This window comes from Carassius carassius, chromosome 36 (genome assembly GCF_963082965.1).
Source record: "Carassius carassius chromosome 36, fCarCar2.1, whole genome shotgun sequence".
Classification (NCBI taxonomy): Eukaryota; Metazoa; Chordata; class Actinopteri; order Cypriniformes; family Cyprinidae; genus Carassius; species Carassius carassius.
Genome location: NC_081790.1, coordinates 23,371,261 through 23,392,218, shown reverse-complemented (window position 1 = coordinate 23,392,218; position 20,958 = coordinate 23,371,261). Strand labels below are relative to the sequence as shown.

The 20,958-nt window shown below is 38.1% G+C and overlaps 1 protein-coding gene across 2 annotated transcripts; it reads right to left on the bottom strand.

The window, feature by feature from the left end:
- Positions 1 to 15: 15 nt before the first annotated feature.
- On the bottom strand, positions 16 to 18,020 carry LOC132117419 (proline-rich protein 7). 2 transcript variants are annotated; one of them, XM_059526692.1, is made up of 3 exons: positions 17,714 to 18,020; positions 9,817 to 10,556; positions 16 to 3,913 (listed from the first exon to the last, which is right to left on the bottom strand). In XM_059526692.1, exons 2-3 carry the CDS (start codon positions 10,115 to 10,117, stop codon positions 3,477 to 3,479), a joined length of 738 nt encoding a protein of 245 aa, XP_059382675.1. In that variant the 5' UTR covers positions 10,118 to 10,556; positions 17,714 to 18,020; the 3' UTR covers positions 16 to 3,476. The 2 variants fall into 2 exon arrangements, with proteins under 2 accessions (XP_059382675.1, XP_059382676.1); XM_059526693.1 differs by having other exon boundaries at positions 16 to 3,910.
- Between the last annotated feature and the right edge of the window lie 2,938 nt (positions 18,021 to 20,958).

Below are 20,958 nucleotides of genomic sequence, written 5' to 3'. Positions count from 1 at the left end.
GTTGAAACACTGAAATAACTTTAGACTTTGTACCTCAGTTTTATTTATCAGATATCAGGCATTCACTGTGCCTGTTTGTGTATTGTGTATATTTTTAGAAAACAAACAAAAATTACTTATATGAGCATGGAAATCGTGTACATAGCAGCTATGAAATAGTACAGCTCCGACTATAGCGTGGCCGCACACACAAGCACACTTTACATGCTACATGAACATTGCATGAAACACTTTCACAGTTTGCCATTCACAGTTCATGTGACAGAGAAAGAAAGTGTGCTATGGGGAATTTAAAGTGTGAATTTATTGTCAAATGAGGACAAAACTGATTCTAAATTGAGACTCTTTCCAGATCAAAAGAGATTCACACACAAAAATCCTTTTGATTGGTAGATCAGAGCCTCTTTATGATGGCTTTCATTGAAAATGGCACAAACGGGGTACATTTGGTACATAATACGTCTCATATATGCTAATTTGCAAACCACAGTCCACTTATCATAGTGGATGTGAGAAGGCTGTGTACCAGAACAGTGACGGTACTGCTCACTTCATCTATGCAAACAGATTCACACAGCTCTTCTACGGTTGCTTAGCAACACATTGCTAGCAGAGAGAAGACGGTTTACATCTCTGTCTTTAGCTTCTGTTGTGATATAACTGAATATAGAGAGTAAAAGCAGATACAGTCATTTTAAATGGCAATATTCTCCTAAAATAAACATCAAACCTTTCTTTAAGATTAATTGAAGTATTTTGGGGCTGTAGCCATTTCTGAATGCTGTAGTGTAACCTGATCAAATTTAACTGATTGTCTCTGTGCAAAAATATGAATATTTCACCTGAACTTAACTTTTTATTATTATTATTACAGGACATTACAGGGCATTATTTTTATTTCAAGTAGAAATTAAAACATGGTGTACTTTGGCCTTGAAATTGTACTCAAGGTAAACTTTCACTGTCAAATTAATTTTTTTCACTTGTTTAAATTTCCAACATTTAACACGTACACACTATTTCATCATTGAAGGAATGAAATTTGAAAAAGTAATCGATGCGTTCTTAATTTAATTGCATTAATTTAGTGTAATTTAGTCAGGACAGGTTATAAACGCAGCAAAGGAACAATGCCTCGTACACCAAGTCTTTATAGGTTGTGGGATGTATGATTCCTTTATGCTTTTGTTATTTTGGGGGGTCTAATAATGGCTGTGCAATTAAAAACAAACCAAAGACTCATCACTATGATGTTGTAAAAGCATTGTGCTGAATGGGTGCCCACATACGCTGCTAAATGCTTTTTCACATTTCCAAAATTGAGCTTATTTTAATCAAATGTCACTTTAAAACATCCAGCGCATGCATGAAAGCAGAGTTTTGTGCCGGGAAGCTGACAAAGACAGCCATTAGATGGATTGAGGTAGAATCGTTTAAGGACATGGAAACATACAGAAATGATGGAAATAAAAGGAAAAAATTTAATCAAGCATTTTTACAATGTAGCAATCACTACATTGATGACGTAAACAGCCTAGCGAAAGAGATTCAGTTGGTCTAACTCTGAGAAGCACCAGTATATAAATGGAGTTGGCTGAATAAAGGACAGAAATCTCACATGTGGCAGCAACAACAGCAGGGAAAAACGTGGGCAACATGTTGATGCGTGAAAATGTGACAAATTCTATTCGCAGGTCATTACAAACAAGGTCCTATCTACAATCGGACGAGCACTTTTGGATGATAGATTTCATATTTAAAAAATCATCTTCATCAATCATCAATCTTCATACAGAGATTCAGAATCAGTAAAAAAAGAGAATAGTACTATTGACATGAAATAAAAGGCAGTTCCTCAATGTATAATCATGAAATATTGCATTAAAGGGGTCAAGAACCAAAAAAATCTAAATTCCCTTGATCTTTTGACACACAAGAGGTCATTGTACTATATAAACATCCTTTTTAGAACTCAAAACTTTCTCATTACACTAAAAACAGCTTATATTGAAGACAGTCTGCCAAAACAACAGGCTGTGGAATGTACCACTCTGACGTAATAGTGTGGCTAAACACCAACTCCACAGAGGAAGATCAACCCCTGCTTCTACATCGCTGCCTCTTTAGACCCACCCATTGAGTCGTGCATGTATTGTAAATGAGAGCGGAAAATGCAGGTCCACGCAACAATGATGCTCTGAAGAAAACAAGACGCTGTACAGTGCAAAGTTGTGGAAAAACACGGTCTTTGCATCGCCTTGCTTCTGATTCTAACATTAGGAAAGAGTAAATTAAATTTAGTTTAAATGAAGTTCCAGACCACGTCAGCAAGAACTTGGTCCTTTTGTTTACTTAATTTTTCTGTGGATTCTTTTACAAACAAAGCACAATTCTATGCAGGTTTTTCAGAAAGACTGAAATTAAAAGACAATGATGTGCCATCTTTATTGGATTTGACCGTAATGTCGCACCACACAAGTGTGAGTAACTGTTTTCATTACGTGGTCACTATTGCTTTGTCTGAGGTTGTTTGATATCTACAGAGTATTTACGCATTTTTAACCTAAATCACAGCAGCGTTCATCTATGGAGGATGTACTGTCAAACATACACAACTGTTAACAGTGGGCGTTACTTCAGAGTCTACACTCTGCAACGCCTATTCAAATAGGGTGTTCTGATGAGGGGGGGTTAAAAACATGGCAGAAAATAGCCTATTATGTTTTTTGATGTAAAAATCTTGGTAAGGGACCTTAGAGAACAGTGCAAAATAATAAAAAAGGCAGCTAACGACCCCTTTAAGCTGTGAGAGACAACTTTTTTCAATGGACACAACAGAAGTTTCAAAAATCGCTATTCTTCAGCCAACATCCTTTTGAGGATTTGTGATTACTTTGAAGCTTTTCCTTCCACCCCCAAAAATCAGGTTCCTTCTCGAAAAAAAGAATTGGCAGAAAATCCTGAAAGAGATGCCAGGTATTGTTTCCCAGTTTATAAAATATTTTTGTACAGCTGAGCAGTATTGTGTAGCTACAGTACAGACCTACCACTGTCATTTCACCATGTCGCACTTCTGTATTTTACCCCATGTCACAAACACAGGGTTTGAAATGTCATTTGTATTATATCAGTGAGCCGCTGGCTCATCAGATGAGAAAGGAAGAAGAGATGATGTGAGGGGCGAGGTGTTGGTGGGCTGCAGACAGCTCCCGGGAGCCATGGCAACAGCATTCACATAATAGCTGCTGCTCTGCATCAGGTGGAGACGCCACGGAGAGAAAGGAGGACGACGAGAGAGAACAGCGAGTATGATGAATCTGCAAATGAACTCCTGAACAAAGCTGAATCATCCTGAACTAATTCGGCTCCCAAAAGACAGAGATTGAAATGCCTCTGGAAGACTTTTCAGAACACATATGACTCAGCATTGTGACTGTTCATTTCAGAAAGTGGTCCAGAGGTCTATTTTTGTGGCCTCATACCGCTGTGCTTCGACCCAAAAGGGGAAAGGCTGTGGGCAAACCATAGTGTTGATCCAGACCACGGAGTCCCCGCAAGCCCAAGTCTGTGTGAGTCCGGCCCTCACGAGGCATGGTGGCGATGGCAGAGGCCTGAGGCTCAACCGGTAGGTTGTTGTGGTTAAGGTCCATGGTGGACAGGAGGTGCCCCAGTGAGTCCCAGCGTCTGGCCGAAGGTAGGCGTATTAGGGAGGAGTAGCCACGTTCTGGAAACACGGTCACAGGGGCCATCTTGCTGGTCTCAGACTCCTGATGCTCTCTGGAGGACCGGGATGAAGGTTTGGTGTAAGTTCCTCCCCTCGGGTCTGCCAGAACCTCACTGTAAGGGGGTGGTGGGTCTTCCATCAATACAGCCTCTTCGTAGCAGGGAGGTTTTCCAGAGACATCTGTGTCTGCTGAGAAAAACAAAGGGTTCACTAAAGAACAGGAAGTACACTGCAAGCTGCATCAAATGTACAAGGTTTAAGTTGCAAAGTCCCTCACATTTAAGCTTATAAGAACTGTTGCCTTGTGACCCCAAGATATTGCGGCCCTTTCTTTTCCAAGTCAGCCTAGACATCATTAAATATATACAATAACACAACTTATCATATAAAAAAACACACTAAATGAAGTTATCAGAGGACATTAGACAACATAAATGAGGACTCTGTATACTTTATCAAGAGAGGGTAGAAGTACTGAAGCTTTTATCATTTCTTCCAAGGTCACCTCTCACTCCAAGATGAAAGCTAGGATAGATTTTCTCCTGTGGAGGGAAGTGATAAACCAGCATATTGAGGTCAGAGATAAGAATGTGTTTGGCTCTGACTAGGCAGTGTTTTTACCCTCTATCAGCAGTGCTTTTGCCACGAATGGAAGATGAAAGCCAACCAAGAGAAAAAAAAATAATCTTTTGAGTCCAAGAGGCTAGCAGTGCCATGTGGAAGCACTTAGCTTATAGGCTCTTAATTCTTAATTATCATGTGTTCTGATATAGGACTGCAGAAAATGGAGGTAGGTGGTACTTCTTAAACTGCACTGCAAACCCAACTTGTGGAAAAACATATTTGGTAGGGCTGTGAATCTTTGGCAAGGCAGCGATTCGATTCGATTACGATTCATAGGTTTTCGATTCGATTCAAGAGTGATTTTTGCAAATTTAGAACGATTCAATTCGATTCGATTCACAATTAAATTCGATTTGATTCGATTATAACGATTTGATTCTGCATTCTTTAAGTGCATTCACGGGATTATTTAAATGCTTCTACTAAATTCTTTAAATGCTTAGTCAGGGGGCAAATTACAGTAGCATTTATGGTTAGAGAACCATAGGTTAGAAAAAAAAAAAAAACCTTTTGTCCATTGTTAAATGCTAGTTTAATGATGCGACATTGCATACGTAAAAATGTATGTAAGCCAAGTTTTTAAAAAAGAGCTTAAAGAGTATTATGTATAAGCTAACATTTTGTCACACCAGGGGCGTAGCCATAATTTCAGAAGTGACAGAAATGTCAAATACAATCATTTTATGTATGTAGCCTATATAATAATAATAATAATAATTATTATTATTATTATTATTTTTTTTTTTTACAAGGAATAATCTTCTTTTTCAATTACTTTTAATTAGCTGTAATAAATCAAATACACTGCTGGACAATAATCAATCATTTGTCATCGATATTTTTTTCCTAATGGCAATTTTATGATTGTTTTATATACTAGGCTACATTTAATTAGCAATTATTTAAATTTTCTGCACAGAATAAGGTAGAAAATATACTTTATAGTTTCTGTACTGTAATAAATGTCAATTAGCACTGCATCATTCATAAATTGTTTGTGGGTTTTTTTTTAGTTTCATCAGTTCATTCTGCTTTTATTCAGTTTAGCTGCAGATATAGCCTGGCACGTCTATGAGGGCGAGATCGCTTCTCTTTTAGGGTGTACTCACACTAGACAGTTTGAACCGTGCCCGGGTGCGTTTGACCACCAAAGCGCGGTTCGTTTGACTAGTGTGAGTGCTCCGAACCGTGCCCGGGCGCGGCTCGATTAGCCGGCCCTGGCCCACTTGGAAGAGGTGGGCCAGAGCACGGTTCAGTTGGACTCGGGCGCGGTTCGCATGCAGTGTGAGCGCTAACCGTGCTGGAGCACGGAACAGGACGCGTGGCGTCACGGTTTTGCGACGCTCCAAAAGTGCAGCTGCAAAGTCCTTGCTGCACTTCAGCTGGTACCTTGCAAACCTCCTCATACGAGCAGCACGATTACGTGAAAATTTTCGCGCCACTAAGGCGACACATCTGTTTAACAACAGGATGTGAGAGGGCTGTGGACCAAACGACACAAAATTATCCACAAAGAAAACAGAGCGATGGACTCCATTGTGTTCAGAGAGCGCCACTCTTCCTGTTTATCCCCCGAAACCGTCGCACACCATAATGACGTAAGCGTGCTCCGGCACGAATGCTGAAACCCTATGTGAGTGCAGGCCAGAGGGGGAGTGGGGAGGGGGGACAATCGTACTCGGGCCCGGTTCATGGCAACCGTGCCTAGTGTGAGTACACCCTTAGTGTGAAAACGTCTTCATCTCTATTTAACTTTTCCTCTCCATCAGCGAATGATTCTGAGAGAAAAAGTGCCAGATGTCTGTTTGCTAATGAAACAAACGCTACTTTCATGCATCTGATTATCAGATAAATCTCGCGCTCTTATTTTAAGGTCATTGTTAATGCTGTGGTTAATTTTAAAAGTTTCCTTCGTATATTGGGTTCATCCGCATTGTTTAAAAACATTTATCATTCAATGGATCTGTGCGTATGATTTAGACACTTACATTTCTGCTCCGTCCATGCAATAAACACAGCTGTTGACGGCTCCGGTAACTCCGTCGGTAAGATGCAGAGAGCCATTGACAAACTACAGAAAAGTAAAACTACTTCACGTTAGCATTACTGGCCACGAGACCTATAGATCACACGTCAGCTGCGTCAGAGACGAACGGAGCGCGAGCGCAATCCTGTGACAGTCTTAGTCGGTAAACAGTGGAGCGTGTGAAGGACAGATAAAAGGCACGATTCACGAACACTCTTCAAGGTCTCCATTAATTCATGCGTGTAGTAATTTAATGTGTATACATTTTGAAAGCACTGAATCGCTATAGAAATCGCGATTCATTCGGTTATTAGCATTTTGAATCGATTACTGTCCAAGATCGGTGATTCACGATTCAAAAATCATGTTTCAAGATCGATGCATATGAATCGACAGGGTTTGTAATCGATGCATCGAGAAAACGAGTGAATCGTTACACCCCTAATATTTTGACATTTTCTGAGGACAATGCCAATGCAAAACTCTATGTCAAAATGTGCAAAAAGGTTCTGAGTGGTTATTAGCAGGTGCATAAAGCATTTTGGGTGGTTGCAAGAGGGTGTTCTGGATAGGTAGCACATTGCTATGCTGTTAGAAGGGAATTTTAGGTAGTTCCAAGGGTGTTGCTAAAGTTTGCTGGGTTATCAAAAGAGCCTAAAGGGTGGAATACATTTTTGCCAAGATTTTGAGTTTGGATGCATCAATGTTAGCTGGCAAATGTCAAAGTCAATCTGCAGATTTTGGTCAATTTAGTCAAATTTCGAGAGATTTCACCGAAAATTTGATTATGGGCACAGCCTTTTTTAGCTTCAGACCATGACTCCTTGAAGTCAGAGGACATCAAATATGTTTGATATTTTGAGCTGAATTTAGAAAACACATCGTTTTCATTTGTCATGCGCCTCCTAGCAACATTGCACATTTCTACAGTATGTGAGTTTGTTGTGCTCAGCACGACTTGAAAGTATGTGCGATTCTCACTTCTTTAGTGTATGATGCCCAGTTGTTGTTGTTTTAAAATTTTACAAAGTCAGCAAGGGTTTCATACCTAGTGTTTTAGATGATGTTCAGATTTTAAAAGTTGTGTAGTGCATTCTAGCCTTTTTAATTATAATCTGATTCTTAGATATGGCCATCCATATATTCTTTAACCCGTTTGTCCAATGTACGGTCGGGGGTAGATACGGCCAGGCCAGGTGAAAAAAGCGATGTAATTTATAATAACATTCATGTTCAAAGCACAAACAGAGCAGAGTTAGATACAAATGTTTGTCTAGCCAGCACTACTAACTAAACAATAGGTCAGTCCCAGACACTCAATAGTGTACAGACCTGCTTATAATATTAACATAAACTGCATTTAACTTTAATTCCCAAGGACAATGTTACAACAGAGAGGTCCTTTCTATCGACACTCCTGATGGTGATTTGGAATTTATTCATATACAATATTAAATACATTCTTTGGGGAAAATGTATATATCATAGATGGTGGTTTGAAGGTATTATACATAATATTAAAGGGGTCCTATTATGATCTTTTACAAAGTCTTGATTTTGTTTTAGGGGTGTACTAGAACAGGCTCTCATACTAGGTTGTTCGAAAAACACATTATTTTTTCATGTGTAAAATGCGCCTTCTGGAATGAGATGTGCTGTGATTGTTTAGCTGGGCCAGTCTGTGCTGTGATTAGTTACCTGGGCCAGTGTGTGTTGTGACAGACAGCACTCGGCACCTGATCGGGAAATGTCCTACCTCTTACCAAAGCTGCCAGCTGCGAGCTTCAGTTTAAATATTGCAAAATCAAATCAATTTGAGTGCGATTTTAAACCTGGATGATTGTAACCACTCCAAGTTCATCTGTGAACACTAGCGCGTCTCCGACATAGTGATAACACTCATTGTCTTCTCTAGTGCAGCTCAACCAGGTCTCATACCATTGGTCGATCACAAATCTCGGAAAATATGCATTGTCGTCCAAAGTCATTTGTTGTAGTTTTTGAAAAGTGATTTCTGTTAAACAAAATATCTCCTTTTGAATTGGACTTTGAGCATTGTAACTTGATCTTTTTTATGCTCAAACGGCAACATTACAGACTAACTAAAGTTGAAAAGTGAAAAAGGCAAGCATAATAGCACCCCTTTAAAAGAGTATATTAAAAATCACATCAGTTTCTGTAAAACTTTAGATTATATCAAATACAATTTTCTCACATGTTGCCCAAGGCATCACAGGGGACATAATGAGCCTGTTGTTGAAAAGTGATACAAAGTCTCTTTAAAGAGCACAATTCTTTCTGACTCTTACTCTTTTGTGAGCTGACTTATAGCTCAGACCTTGTCTTAATGTGTGGTCATCCATCCTGTGTGTTTGGCACAGGTTTAAAGGGACATTCTTCACCCATGGCCAGGGATCCACCAACACTGGCAGTCTGCCTGTCTGCCAAAGCACATGATTAGCCCGGCTCTAATGCTGTACTCCTCTGCCTACACAACACCCACACAAGACTCACTGTTACCATGTCATACATGAAAGAATGCAGCTCAGTCTGCCATCACTGTGTGAGGTGTTGTGAGTGGTACAGCTCAAGATGGACGATCGTTGTTGCTTGAAACACAACATGCTTAATGTATGTTTAAATAAAAGGTAATAAAGGTGGAGCATCCTGTGTTTGGTTATTGGATTTTGCTGACTGCTACGTAAAAGATAATAATACTAAATTCGATTGGAAAGGTTAAAAAGCTTTTAGGTTTGAAGGTATTATGAAGGCATTATGCACTTTAAATGCTTTAACATCTAGCCTATACAGCATTATTGTTAAAGCCGTCTATAAGAATTTTAATCAAGTTATGTCTGATTATTAAGACACGTGAAGCACTAAAGTTAAAACTGGCTAAGGGACTGTGCCGAGTTTAGTGGATATAGCTTAAAATCTCTAGTAGGTGTAAGACTCAAAAAGGTGTAATGTATAAAAAATAAAATAAAATAAAAAACCTGTGACCTCCAAATCTTTACAAGTCAACATGATTACACTTGTATTCTCACAGCTTTATAACTATGAGACATTACATATTAGAAGAAAAGGATGTAAAAACTAAATGAAAATTAGCCAAGGACACATTACAGTGAAAGAGTATTTGCAATTTACCAGTAACCAGAAACTGGAAAAGGATACATCAAAAAAATTGTCATATCAAAGGTGTAGTCCTGTTTTATTTACCTATGTCCTACTACAGGTTCATTTCATCAACAGACCTAATAATTCACAAACCTCAAATGTTGATTTCATGGAATCTTTAGGGCATGGCTCATTGAAAATGTTCTTCTGAACCAAATCTTCCGAAAATGTGGTTGGACAAAGGTAATTCTTAATTTTAATAGTCCCCATATCTCTGACTGCAGACAAAAATGCATTGTTTAAACTTGTTTAAATATCCTACCTTCAGGGATAGTCCAGTTTGCCTGAGGGAGAGTGTGTGTTACAGGCAGCTGTGAAGATATCATTTGAATGGGTGGGCAGACCTGAGGGGGCTCCCTAGGAGGATATCCCCCTCCAGTGCACTCCAGAGGCTCCATCTCCAGTGCACGCAGGCACTGTTCCCTCAGCCTCTCTTCACGCCGGCGCTTCAGCTTGCGCTGGGCGAAGCTGCAAAAGCAGCAAAGCATGACAATGAGAGCCCAGATCAGCCAGAAGCCGGCAAAGCACGCCAGAAACGTATAGGTGCCCTGTGACATCACCATGATTATCCCCTTGATGAGGTTTGGGCCCTCCAGGATCCAGTGGGAGGATTTAAAGTCTGATTATGATGTGGAGTTCACTCACCAAGACTCATAGCTACCCTATTTCTACAAATGATGTAGTTTAAAACGATTTAGAGTCTATCCAAGTGTTTGCTGAGCTCATTTTCTCAAAGTTAACCAGAGGCTAGTTTGAATTGTGTTTCATGAAAATGCAAGATTTCTGATATAATGCAAAAGGGAAACTGAAGAGGCACTTTCCGATGGTCTGCCAGGGCCTCTTTTACAAGAAGAAATGAATATCTGCAGATGCTCTTTTCCTGACAGCTGGTGCAATGAGGGAATGCTAAAGTCTCACAGTGCCTGGATCTCCTCCTGTGTTGTGATCCACCGCTGAGCAGATCAGGGCTCTTCAGATCTCCAGAGGACATCGGCAGTCACGCTGCTCAACAAAGAGAAAGAACATAGAAGGGGGCAACCATCATAAGTTATAAACTTGTCATATTTTCAAAACACAGACCTTTAATATTTCCCACACTATGACCCATTTCATAATTAACCTCAGCTGTTCAAGCACAACTCACACAATGGCTTTAGGGGGTAAGAAATATCAATTTCGTTCATTGAGAGAGTGGGAGTACACATAGTACACTAGAAATATGGCACATCGTCTTAGAGTTTTTACTTGACTAACTGGGGCCCAGGTCAGGAAGCAGACAGACTAGCCACCTCACACCACAAAAATCAGTTAATTATAAGCACATAGAGACACTTTCACCTAGATATCACAATATAGAGACTGTGTCTGTTCCTCAAACTAGAAAATACAAAAAAACGTCCAAACCAATTTAAGAGTAACAATTTAATTGAGGTTCAACAAATGAAAAACAGATGCAATACGGATAAACAAATGATAAAGCTTGGTTTATTGAATATCAGGTCCCTTTCTACGAAAGCATGTTTTGTAAATGATATGATCACTAATCATAATCTAGATGTGCTCTGTTAGACAGAAACCTGGCTAAAACCTGATGATTACATTATTTTAAATAAGTCTACCCCCCAAGATAACTGTTATAAACATGAGCCACGTCCAAAAGGTAAAGGGGGAGGTGTTGCTTCAATTTATAACAATAACAATGTTTTCAGGATTTCTCAGCGGGCGGGCTTCAAGTATAACTCGTTTGAAGTAATGGTGCTTCATTTAACATTATCCAGAGAAACAAATGTTAATCATAAATCGCCTGTGATGTTTGTACTGGCTACTGTATACAGGCCACCAGGGCACCATACAGACTTTATTAAAGAGTTTGCTGATTTTACATCTGAGGTAGTGCTGGCTGCAGATAAAGTTTTAATTGTTGGTGATTTTAATATCCATGTTGACAGTGTTGGGAAGGTTACTTTGGAAATGTAATAGGTTACAGATTACAAGTTACCCTGTTTAAAATGTAATAGTAGTGTAACTTTTTCAATTACTTTATTAAAGTAATGTAACTAATTACTTTTGAGTACTTTTTGATTACTTTTCTAAATTTGTGAAAATTAAAGAATAATAAATAAAAGCATATACATCAACTTAAATACAGTTATCTAATAAGCATGTGACGTATTCTGTGTAATAAACTCCTAAACATTGGTGTTTTTGCTGTCTCTTTGTATATGATGATAGTTTTCTCAAAATAAGTAAAATGCACATGAAGTGACACAGAGCAGTTCTAGAAATTGTGTTTATGTGCTCGTTTACTCCTATATTGAGGCGGCAGGGGTTGAAAACACTGCGAGCTTCAGTAGGCCTATGTGTAGTAAATGAAACCATGTCTTTGGAAATAAAAACCATGGAAAAAAACCATGGAAAAAAATTCAGACTGGAAAATTCAAACTCATACAAACAAATTCATGGACCAAACTATTTTTTATTTTATCTATTTCTATAATCGTTCATCTAACGATTTTTATCTATTTTAAATCTTTAATTTGGGGACATGCAAAATAATTAAAAGTTCTCTCCTGAACTGCACCTTAACTTCCATTTTTCTCTTCAGTCTCTTTATTTTGCCCTGTTATCCATCTCTCTCATGACTTTAATACTCAAGATTGAACAAAACTATACTTTACAATACAATACTCTACAATACTACAATATCTTTATAGAAAAATCCTAATACTGTACACGAGTCATATTTTTCCCTTACAAAAATTAACCATGATTTTATTAGCCTATATAAAAGTAAAATAACCTTGTTTAATTTTTTTTTTTTTTTTTTTTTGCAAATTGATTTGTATTTATTTTTAAATAAATGCATTTGTAAAATAATTTTAAATTTTTGGTTATCACAGTTAAACAATAGTAACCATTTTCTCTTGATTTATAGATAAACATTAAAATGTTAATTTTCGTAAGGGTTGTTTTGTTGTCTGTCGTAGCTCCCCCTAAACCTATAAAAAAATCTGATTTTTTTTTCCGCTAAATTACTACTGTAACATTACAAAAGATAATAATGATGTCCTTTATATAGTATTTTGAGTGATGACTGATGAGCAACGTGCTGCTGCTTGATTAAATAAATAAAAAAAACAAAGACGAAAAAGCATCTTTACAGATGAAACTGACCTGAAACCCTGAACAGGAGTTCTGCTCAGGAGAGAGAGAGAGTCCTCTCTCTCTCTCTCGCTCTCTCTCTCTCGCATTGATTACTCTGAGTCTGATCCAAACCATTTGGCGGAGGCGCGGAGAGCGCGCGAGTCATGACTAACAATTCATGACTTATTAGAGATTTAATTATCAAATGGCGGATTCGCAAATGATCGCTTTAGAACATTCGGCAGGCAATTATACAATAATGATATTAAATAGTGGGGCAAAATCGGCTGCCAGGCCACCGGGAATTGTCCCGGTTCTCCCGGTGTCCAGTCCGCGCCTGATTTCCACAGACACGCAGAATGTGCAAGTCATATATTGCATTTTTGTGGCTTAATATTCACAGACACTAGTCCATGTCATGTTTTGATTCAAGTGTACTGACCTACTTTTGATTTAGTCATCCAAAATGTGGCATATTCCGTCCGCGTTAGGCATTTCATTTTTATGACTGGATTCTACGAACCAGACTGTATTTCCGCATCCCAGAAATTATTAGGGCGGTATGTCTCAGAATAGTCAGTGCAATTTGGGAAATAAATCAGTTAAATCTGTATGTGGATGCGTGTAAACATTCAAATGTAATCCCCTTTGTAATCGTTAAAAATTTCATAAGTAACTGTAATTTAATTACTCATTTTTTCGTAGTAACTGTAACTAATTACAGTTACAATAATTTTGTAATTAAATTACGTAACGCCGTTACATGTAACTAGTTACTCCCCAACACTGCATGTTGATAATGAAAAAGATGCATTAGGATCAGCGTTTATAGAAATTCTTAACTCTATTGGGGTTAGACAACATGTCTCAGGACCTACTCATCGTCGAAATCATACTCTAGATTTAATACTGTCACATGGAATTGATGTTGATGGTGTTGAAATTATGCAGCCAAGTGATGATATCTCAGATCATTATTTAGTTTTGTGCAAATTTCATATAGCTAAAACTGTAAATTCTACAGTACTTCTTGTATGTACTGTATGGTAGAACCATCACTTCTAGCACAAAAAAACTTCTACCATGCTTTGTAAGTAATCTTCCTGATGTATCCCAATTCCTTAGCATATCCAAAACCTCAGAACAACTTGATGATGTAACAGGAACTATGGACTCTCTCTTTTCTAGCATTTTAAATACAGTTGCTCCTTTACACTTAAGGGAGGTTAAGGAAAACAGTCTGACACCATGGTATAATGAGCACATTCACACCCTAAAGAGAGCAGCCTGGAAAATGGAGCACAGCTGGAGGAAAACAAAACTAGAGGTATTTTGTATTGCTTGGTGACTGAGAAAGTAACCTATCCTACAGAAAAGCATTAAAAACTGATAGATCGGATTACTTTTCATCACTTTTAGAACAAAACAAACATAACCCCAGGTATTTATTCAACACAGTGGCTAAATTAACGAAAAATAAGGTTGAGATTTCCCAACATCACAGTAGTAATGACTTTATGAACTACTTTACTTCTAAGATCGATACTATTAGCGATAAAATTGTAACCATGCAGCTGTCAGCTACAGTATCGCATCAGACAGTGCACTATAGATTCCCTGAGGAACAGTTCCACTCATTTTCTACAATAGGAGAGGAAGAATTGTATAAACATTTTTAAATCATCTAAACCAACAACATGCATGTTAGACCCTATTCCATCCAAGCTCTTAAAAGAGGTGCTTCCAGAAGTCATAGATCCTCTTTTGTCTATTATTAATTCCTTGTTGTCATTGAGATATGTCCCCAAAACCTTCAAATTGGCTGTTATTAAGCCTCTCATCAAAAAAAAAAAACACAACACAACTTGACCCCATAGAACTAGTTAATTATAGACCAATCTCCCTTTTCTTTCCAAGATACTAGAAAAGGTAGTATCCTCACAATTATATTCCTTCTTAGAGAAAAATTTTATCTGTGAGGATTTCCAGTCAGGATTTAGACCGTATCATAGTACTGAGACTGCTCTCCTTAGAGTTACAAATGACCTGCTCTTATCATCTGATTGTGGTTGTATCTCTCTATAAGTGCTATTGGATCTTAGTGCTGCATTCGATACTATTGACCACAACATTCTTTTGCATAGACTAGAAAACTTTCTTGCCATTAATGGAAGTGCATTAGCATGGTTTAAATCGTACTTATATGACCTCCATCAATTCGTAGCAGTGAATGAAGAGGTATCATATCGATCACAAGTGCAGTATGGAGTACCTCAAGGCTTAGTACTAGGGCCGTTACTCTTCAAGCTTTACATGTTACCCTTGGGAGATATCATCAGGAAACACGGTGTTAGCTTTCACTGTTATGCAGATGATACTCAACTCTATACTTCTTCGCGGCCCAGCGAAACATACCAATTTGAAAAACTAACAGAATACATAGTCGATATAAAAAACTGAATGACGAGTAATTTCTTACTGCTAAATTCTGAAAAAAACAAAGGTGTTAAATATAGGACCAAAAAACTCTGCATGTAATAACCTAGAACGCTGTCTAAGACTTGATGGCTGCTCTGTCAATTCTTCGTCATCGGTTTGTAACCTAGGTGTGCTATTTGATAGCAATCTTTCCTTAGAAAGCCACGTTTCTAACATTTGTAAAACTGCATTTTTCCATCTCAGAAATATATCTAAATTACGGCCTATGCTCTTAATGTCAAATGCAGGAATGTTAATCCATGCATTTATGACCTAAAGGTTAGATAATGCTTTATTGGGTGGTTGTTCTGCACACAAAACAAACTCCACCTAGTTCAAAATGCAGCAGCTAGAGTTCTTACTAGAACCAGGAGGTATGGCCATATTAGCCTGGTTCTGTCAACACTGCACTGGCTCCCTGTCAAACATTGTATAGATTTTAAAATCTTGCTTATTACTTATAAAGCTCTGAATGGTTTAGCACCTCAGTATTTGAACGAGCTCTTGTTATATTATAGTCCTCCACATCTTCCAAAGGATTTTTAGGCTGCATTAAATAGGTAAACCGGAACCGGGAACACTTCCCCTAACACCTGATGTACTTGCTTCTCATCGTTAGAAGAATGGTACAGTATCTACACTAATATTATTCTGTTTCTCTCTTATTCCGAGGTTACCGTAGCCACCAGATCCAGTCTGTATCCAGATCAGAGGGTCACTGCAGTCACCCGGATCCAGTACGTATTCAGCCCAGATGGATCAGCACCTAGAAAGGACCTCTACATCCCTGAAAGACAGCGGAGACCAAGACAACTAGAGCCCCAGAGACAGATCCCCTGTAAAGACCTTGTCTCAGACGGCCACCGGGACAAGACCACAGGAAACCGATGATTCTTCTGCACAATCTGACTTTGCTGCAGCCTGGAATTGAACTACTGGTTTCGTCTGGTCAGAGGAGAACTGGCCCCCCAACTGAGCCTGGTTTCTCCCAAGGTTTTTACTCCATTCTGTCACTGATGGAGTTTTGGTTCCTTGCCGCTGTCGCCTCTGGCTTGCTTAGTTCTGGACACTTCATTTACAGCAATATCGTTGACTTGATTGCACAGATACTATTTAAACTGAACTGAGCTGAATGATGACATAACTGAATTTAATGATGAACTGCCTCTAACTGTCATTTTGCATTATTGACACACTGTTTTCCTAATTAATGTTGTTCAGTTGCTTTGACACAATCTTTTTTGTTTAAAGCGCTATATAAATAAAGGTGACTTGACTTGACATAGTTTTCCAGAAAGATTGTGAGGAAACGGTGTTAACAGCATGAATTTTCATTTAATAATGTATTTTGAGACACTTGAAGATTAATGATAGATTTCAACGTGGTACCTCATCTGTTAATGATAGCTCTAGACTGCCCAAAAACACATATGCTATTTTATCAAGAAGATTAAGACAACTTATATAACCAGTTCTGATCTTGTCAAACTATCTATTAAAGCTTTTTCCTCACACACATTTACATCTTTATCCAAATAAGATCTTGGTGACCTTGAGGAAATAGATTAAATATTTTTCCTGCTTCATTGGCATTTTCTTTTTGGTGTTTCTACAACATGTGGTCATCCATTTCTGACTGCATCAACATACTGCCTTAAAATATATTCAGTTATGTCACCTTTGGAGGACATAACCTATAGATTACCTGAAAGAACTACCAGAGCTGCAATACACTGGAGAAAAGTATCAGTTGATAAATAATGGTTGATTCCTAAAATTTTACCTATAGAAGTTATGTTATGTTCAACATAACTAACCTACCTTCATAGACATTCAGTTTAGAGGAATGGTCAGAGAACTCAATGAACAAGCTTTTTTTAAATGAAAGAGGAGGAGGCTGTCATCGCCTCTTACTTATCTGAAGAAGAAATGTGACTTTGCCTAACCTCAATAATGTCCCCCGTTATCACAATAGTATTAATATAAACGAATAATGCATTGTATAATATTGTATGCGTTCAGAATAGGCTAAATAAATAAATACTAGAACCTTCACTATTTGATTAAAATTATTAAATGTTTTATGATATAACCAAATTCATTTCACAAAAGAAGGAGGTGTAAATTTGTGGTGTAAACGTAATTAAATATAGCAACCGCGTATTTAATGTTTGGTAAGCTTATATCTCCAGTCCTTACAATATATGAACAAATCCATAAATGAATAATCCAATGATGCCCGTCGTTTAATATACATGGGTTTAATATACATGGATTGATGTGCAGTCTCCCAGGTGGGTGATATTTGTGGAAAAATGTGCGCAATTGTAAAAGACAGATGAACACTATATTACGAACAGCAGGGGGGGAAATAAAAATAATTCAAGGACATGATAATGTTAACTTATACACGTCTGCATCACCATTGAGCTTTTATTTGGCATACTACATTCGCTTTTTCATAATACCTTTAACCACCAATATATTACATGTTCGTAATTTTAAACAAATTAATATGCCTCTAAGCTCGTACTTACATGATACGGGTCTTCCAGGCACGATGATTTAATTTTCAGACGCGTGACACCGTTTCAATGGACTGGACGTGACTCAATCCAAATAAAGTTGCGGTAGTTTTCAGTGGCACAGAATGTTAACAGCAGACTTGTTCGTAGAGGAGTGTGTTCTTTCCTTTCTCCACTAATGTTTACCTGTATAAACAGAAAGCGTTTCGCGTTCCGCGTCATTCCTCGAGGTCATGATGCGCGCGGTGGTTAATGGACACCTGTATTTGACGCGCGCGCGTCATGAAACACCCACATTGGCACTCCGCTCTGCTGCTGTCACGAGGACTCTGTGTCAAATTGAGAATAACGGTTCTCCAAACAAACTGACATGATCGCTCCTCCTTTTTAACTGTTTGTAGAACAAAGCGATTGAAGTGGCACGATTTTGACTGAACAGGCTTGTTTGCTGTGTCTTTAATGAGTGGTTATTGGTGGTGTGACTATTATGGTGTAGGATACTTCTTTAATTTTCACATGGACTGTTGACCTTAAAAAAATATATATAAATCTATACAAATGCATCCGGACTCCAGACATAGGCCTATGTTTCAGTATCCAAAAACTTTTTGAATATAGAAGATGTGCAAGAAAATTCTGCATAGGAATGACCATGGCCAAGGGCATTCTGTATTGGAAAGAACATTTCCAAAAGCATCCTTCATAAGTCACGTCAAGTCACCTTTATTTATACAGTGCTTTTAACAATACAGATTGTGTCAAAGCACTTTACAGTATTGAATAGTAAAATAGTATGTCAATAATGCAAAATTACAATAGTAAACACTCAATTTTCAGCTAAAGGCAGTTCATCATTGAATTCAGTTATGTTGTCATCCAGCTCAGTTCAGTTTAAATAGTATCTGTGCAATCAAGTCAATGATATCGCTGGATATTAAGTGTCCCCAACTAAGCAAGCCAGAGGTGACAGCGGCAAGGAACCGAAACTCCATCGGTGACAGAATGGAGAAAAAAACCTTGGGAGAAACCAGGCTCAGTTGGGGGGCCAGTTCTCCTCTGACCAGACGAAACCAGCAGTTCAATTCCAGGCTGCAGCAAAGTCAGATTGTGCAGAAGAATCATCTTTTTCCTGTGGTCTTGTCCTGGTGGTCATCTGAGACAAGGTCTTGACTGGAGATCTGTCTCTGATCTAGTTGTCTTGGTCTCCACTGTCTTTTAGGGCTGTAGAGGTCCTTTCTAGGTCCACCATCTGGGCTGGATACGTACTGGATCCAGGTGACTGCAGTGACCCTCAGATCTGGATACAGACTGGATCTGGTAGCTGCGGTGACCTCAGAATAAGAAAGAAACAGACTAATATTAGTGTAGATGTAGCAAGTACATTGTGTGTAATTAGAAGTGTTCCCAGTTCAGGTTGTCCTAATCAATGCAGCCTAAAAATCCTTTAACAGATGTTAATATTAGAAATGTGTTAGTGTGTTATGTAAGCCAGGTTAAAGAGATGTGTCTTTAATATAGATTTAAACTGACAAGAGTGTGTCTGCCACCCGAACAATGTTAGGTAAGCTATTCCAGAGTTTTGGCGCTAAAAAGGATAAGGATCTGCCACCCGCGATTAAATTTGAAATTCTAAGTATTATCAAATTGCCAGAGTTTTGAGAATGCAGCAGACGTGGAGGACTATAATGAATATATTTTTGAGATGGAAAAATGCAGTTTTACAAATGCTAGAAATATGGCTATCAAATAGCACACCTAGGTTTCCAACTAATGACGGAAAATTGACAGAGCAGCCATCGCGTCTTAGTCAGTTTTCTAGGTTATTACATGTGGAGGTTTTAGGTCCAATAATTAACACCTCTGTTTTTTCAGAATTTATCTTATAATTTATATTTGGCAGAACCATCTCTACAGCTCCTCCTTCAACACCTCGGTTCACCTTTTATTTTATTCACCTTTTATTTTATTTTATTTTATTTATCTTATATAGAGCATAAGAGAATATGCTCAAAAACATTTTGCATGGGAGAGTTTGTTCATGATCATTATGCATAGGAAAAAACATGCTCAAGAGTATCCTGCGTAAGAGAGAATATGTTCAAGAACATTTTACCTGCCTGGGAGAGCATGTTTATGTTATTCATGAATGGAGAGAACATTCTTAAGAACATTTTGAAAAGTATAGAACATGCTCAAGAACATTATGCATAGGAAAAATATGCTCTAGAATATTTTGCATAGGAGAGAGCATGTTCAAGAACATTCCGTATCAGAGAGAACATGCCCAAAACATTTAATAGTATAGAACATGCTCAAGAACATTTTGCATAGAAGTCGGCATGCTCAAGAACATTCTGTGTTAGAAAGAACTTGCATAAAAACATTCTTTATAGAAGAGAACATGCTCAAGAACATTTTTCAGAGATGGCAGCTTGCCCAAGAACATTATGTATAGGAGATAATATGCTTAAAATCATTTTGAAAAAGATAGAATCATGTTCATGTTCAATACATTCTGTATAGCAATTTTTCCCAACTCTGTTCCTGGAGGCACCCCGACAGTATACATTTTGGATTTCTCCCTTGCCAGATCAATCTATTTATTAAGTTTATTCAGTTGTGTTTGATTAGAAATAGTTTGGATGTTAGTGATGGGGTGCCTCCATTGGGGTTGGGAAACTGCTATGTAGATTGCAACAGCAGCCTTTGTTCCTTAAATATTTTTCCCATTTGGGATTTTATAAAGTTCAGAGGTGAATCACAACATTCCACAATGTACTGTAAATCACAATCACTAAATTCCTGCTGACAGACAATGGGCACACCATTAGTACCATGCACAAAAATGCTGTTTGATTGGCTGTGTCATTTACCTGAGAGCATTGTCTGTGTTTACTTTTAGATCTAGTCTCTCTACACACACTTCTCATTTCATACTTTAATAATTCTGGCATGCTGTGGACACCTTCAATGCCTGTGTTGATTTTTGAAAATCTTGGGAAAAACCTCCTTGAAGCAGTCTTTGTTTTCATTCTCAACAACAGCCTCTCCCGCTGGCCCTGTGGATGAATAAAAGGCATCAGAGAGTCTGGTTTTAGCTTTTATTTTCAGGCATCACATACACATACATTCTTTGTAATGCAGTTTAGAGACATCAACATTGAGCTACACATAGAGAGCAGAAACATGGAAACATTTTCATACCTAAACAATTACTCCTATACATTTAATCACTTCACCAGCTGTTCTCTGTTCTG

Bases quoted from the DNA above. Each gene is read 5' to 3' on its own strand.
- LOC132117419 (XM_059526692.1), bottom strand. From the start codon at position 10,117: ATGGTGATGTCACAGGGCACCTATACGTTTCTGGCGTGCTTTGCCGGC. The intron at 3,914-9,816 runs GTAGGATATTTA...TGTTTTTCTCAG, and splicing joins AAACTGGACTATCCCTGAAG to CAGACACAGATGTCTCTGGA.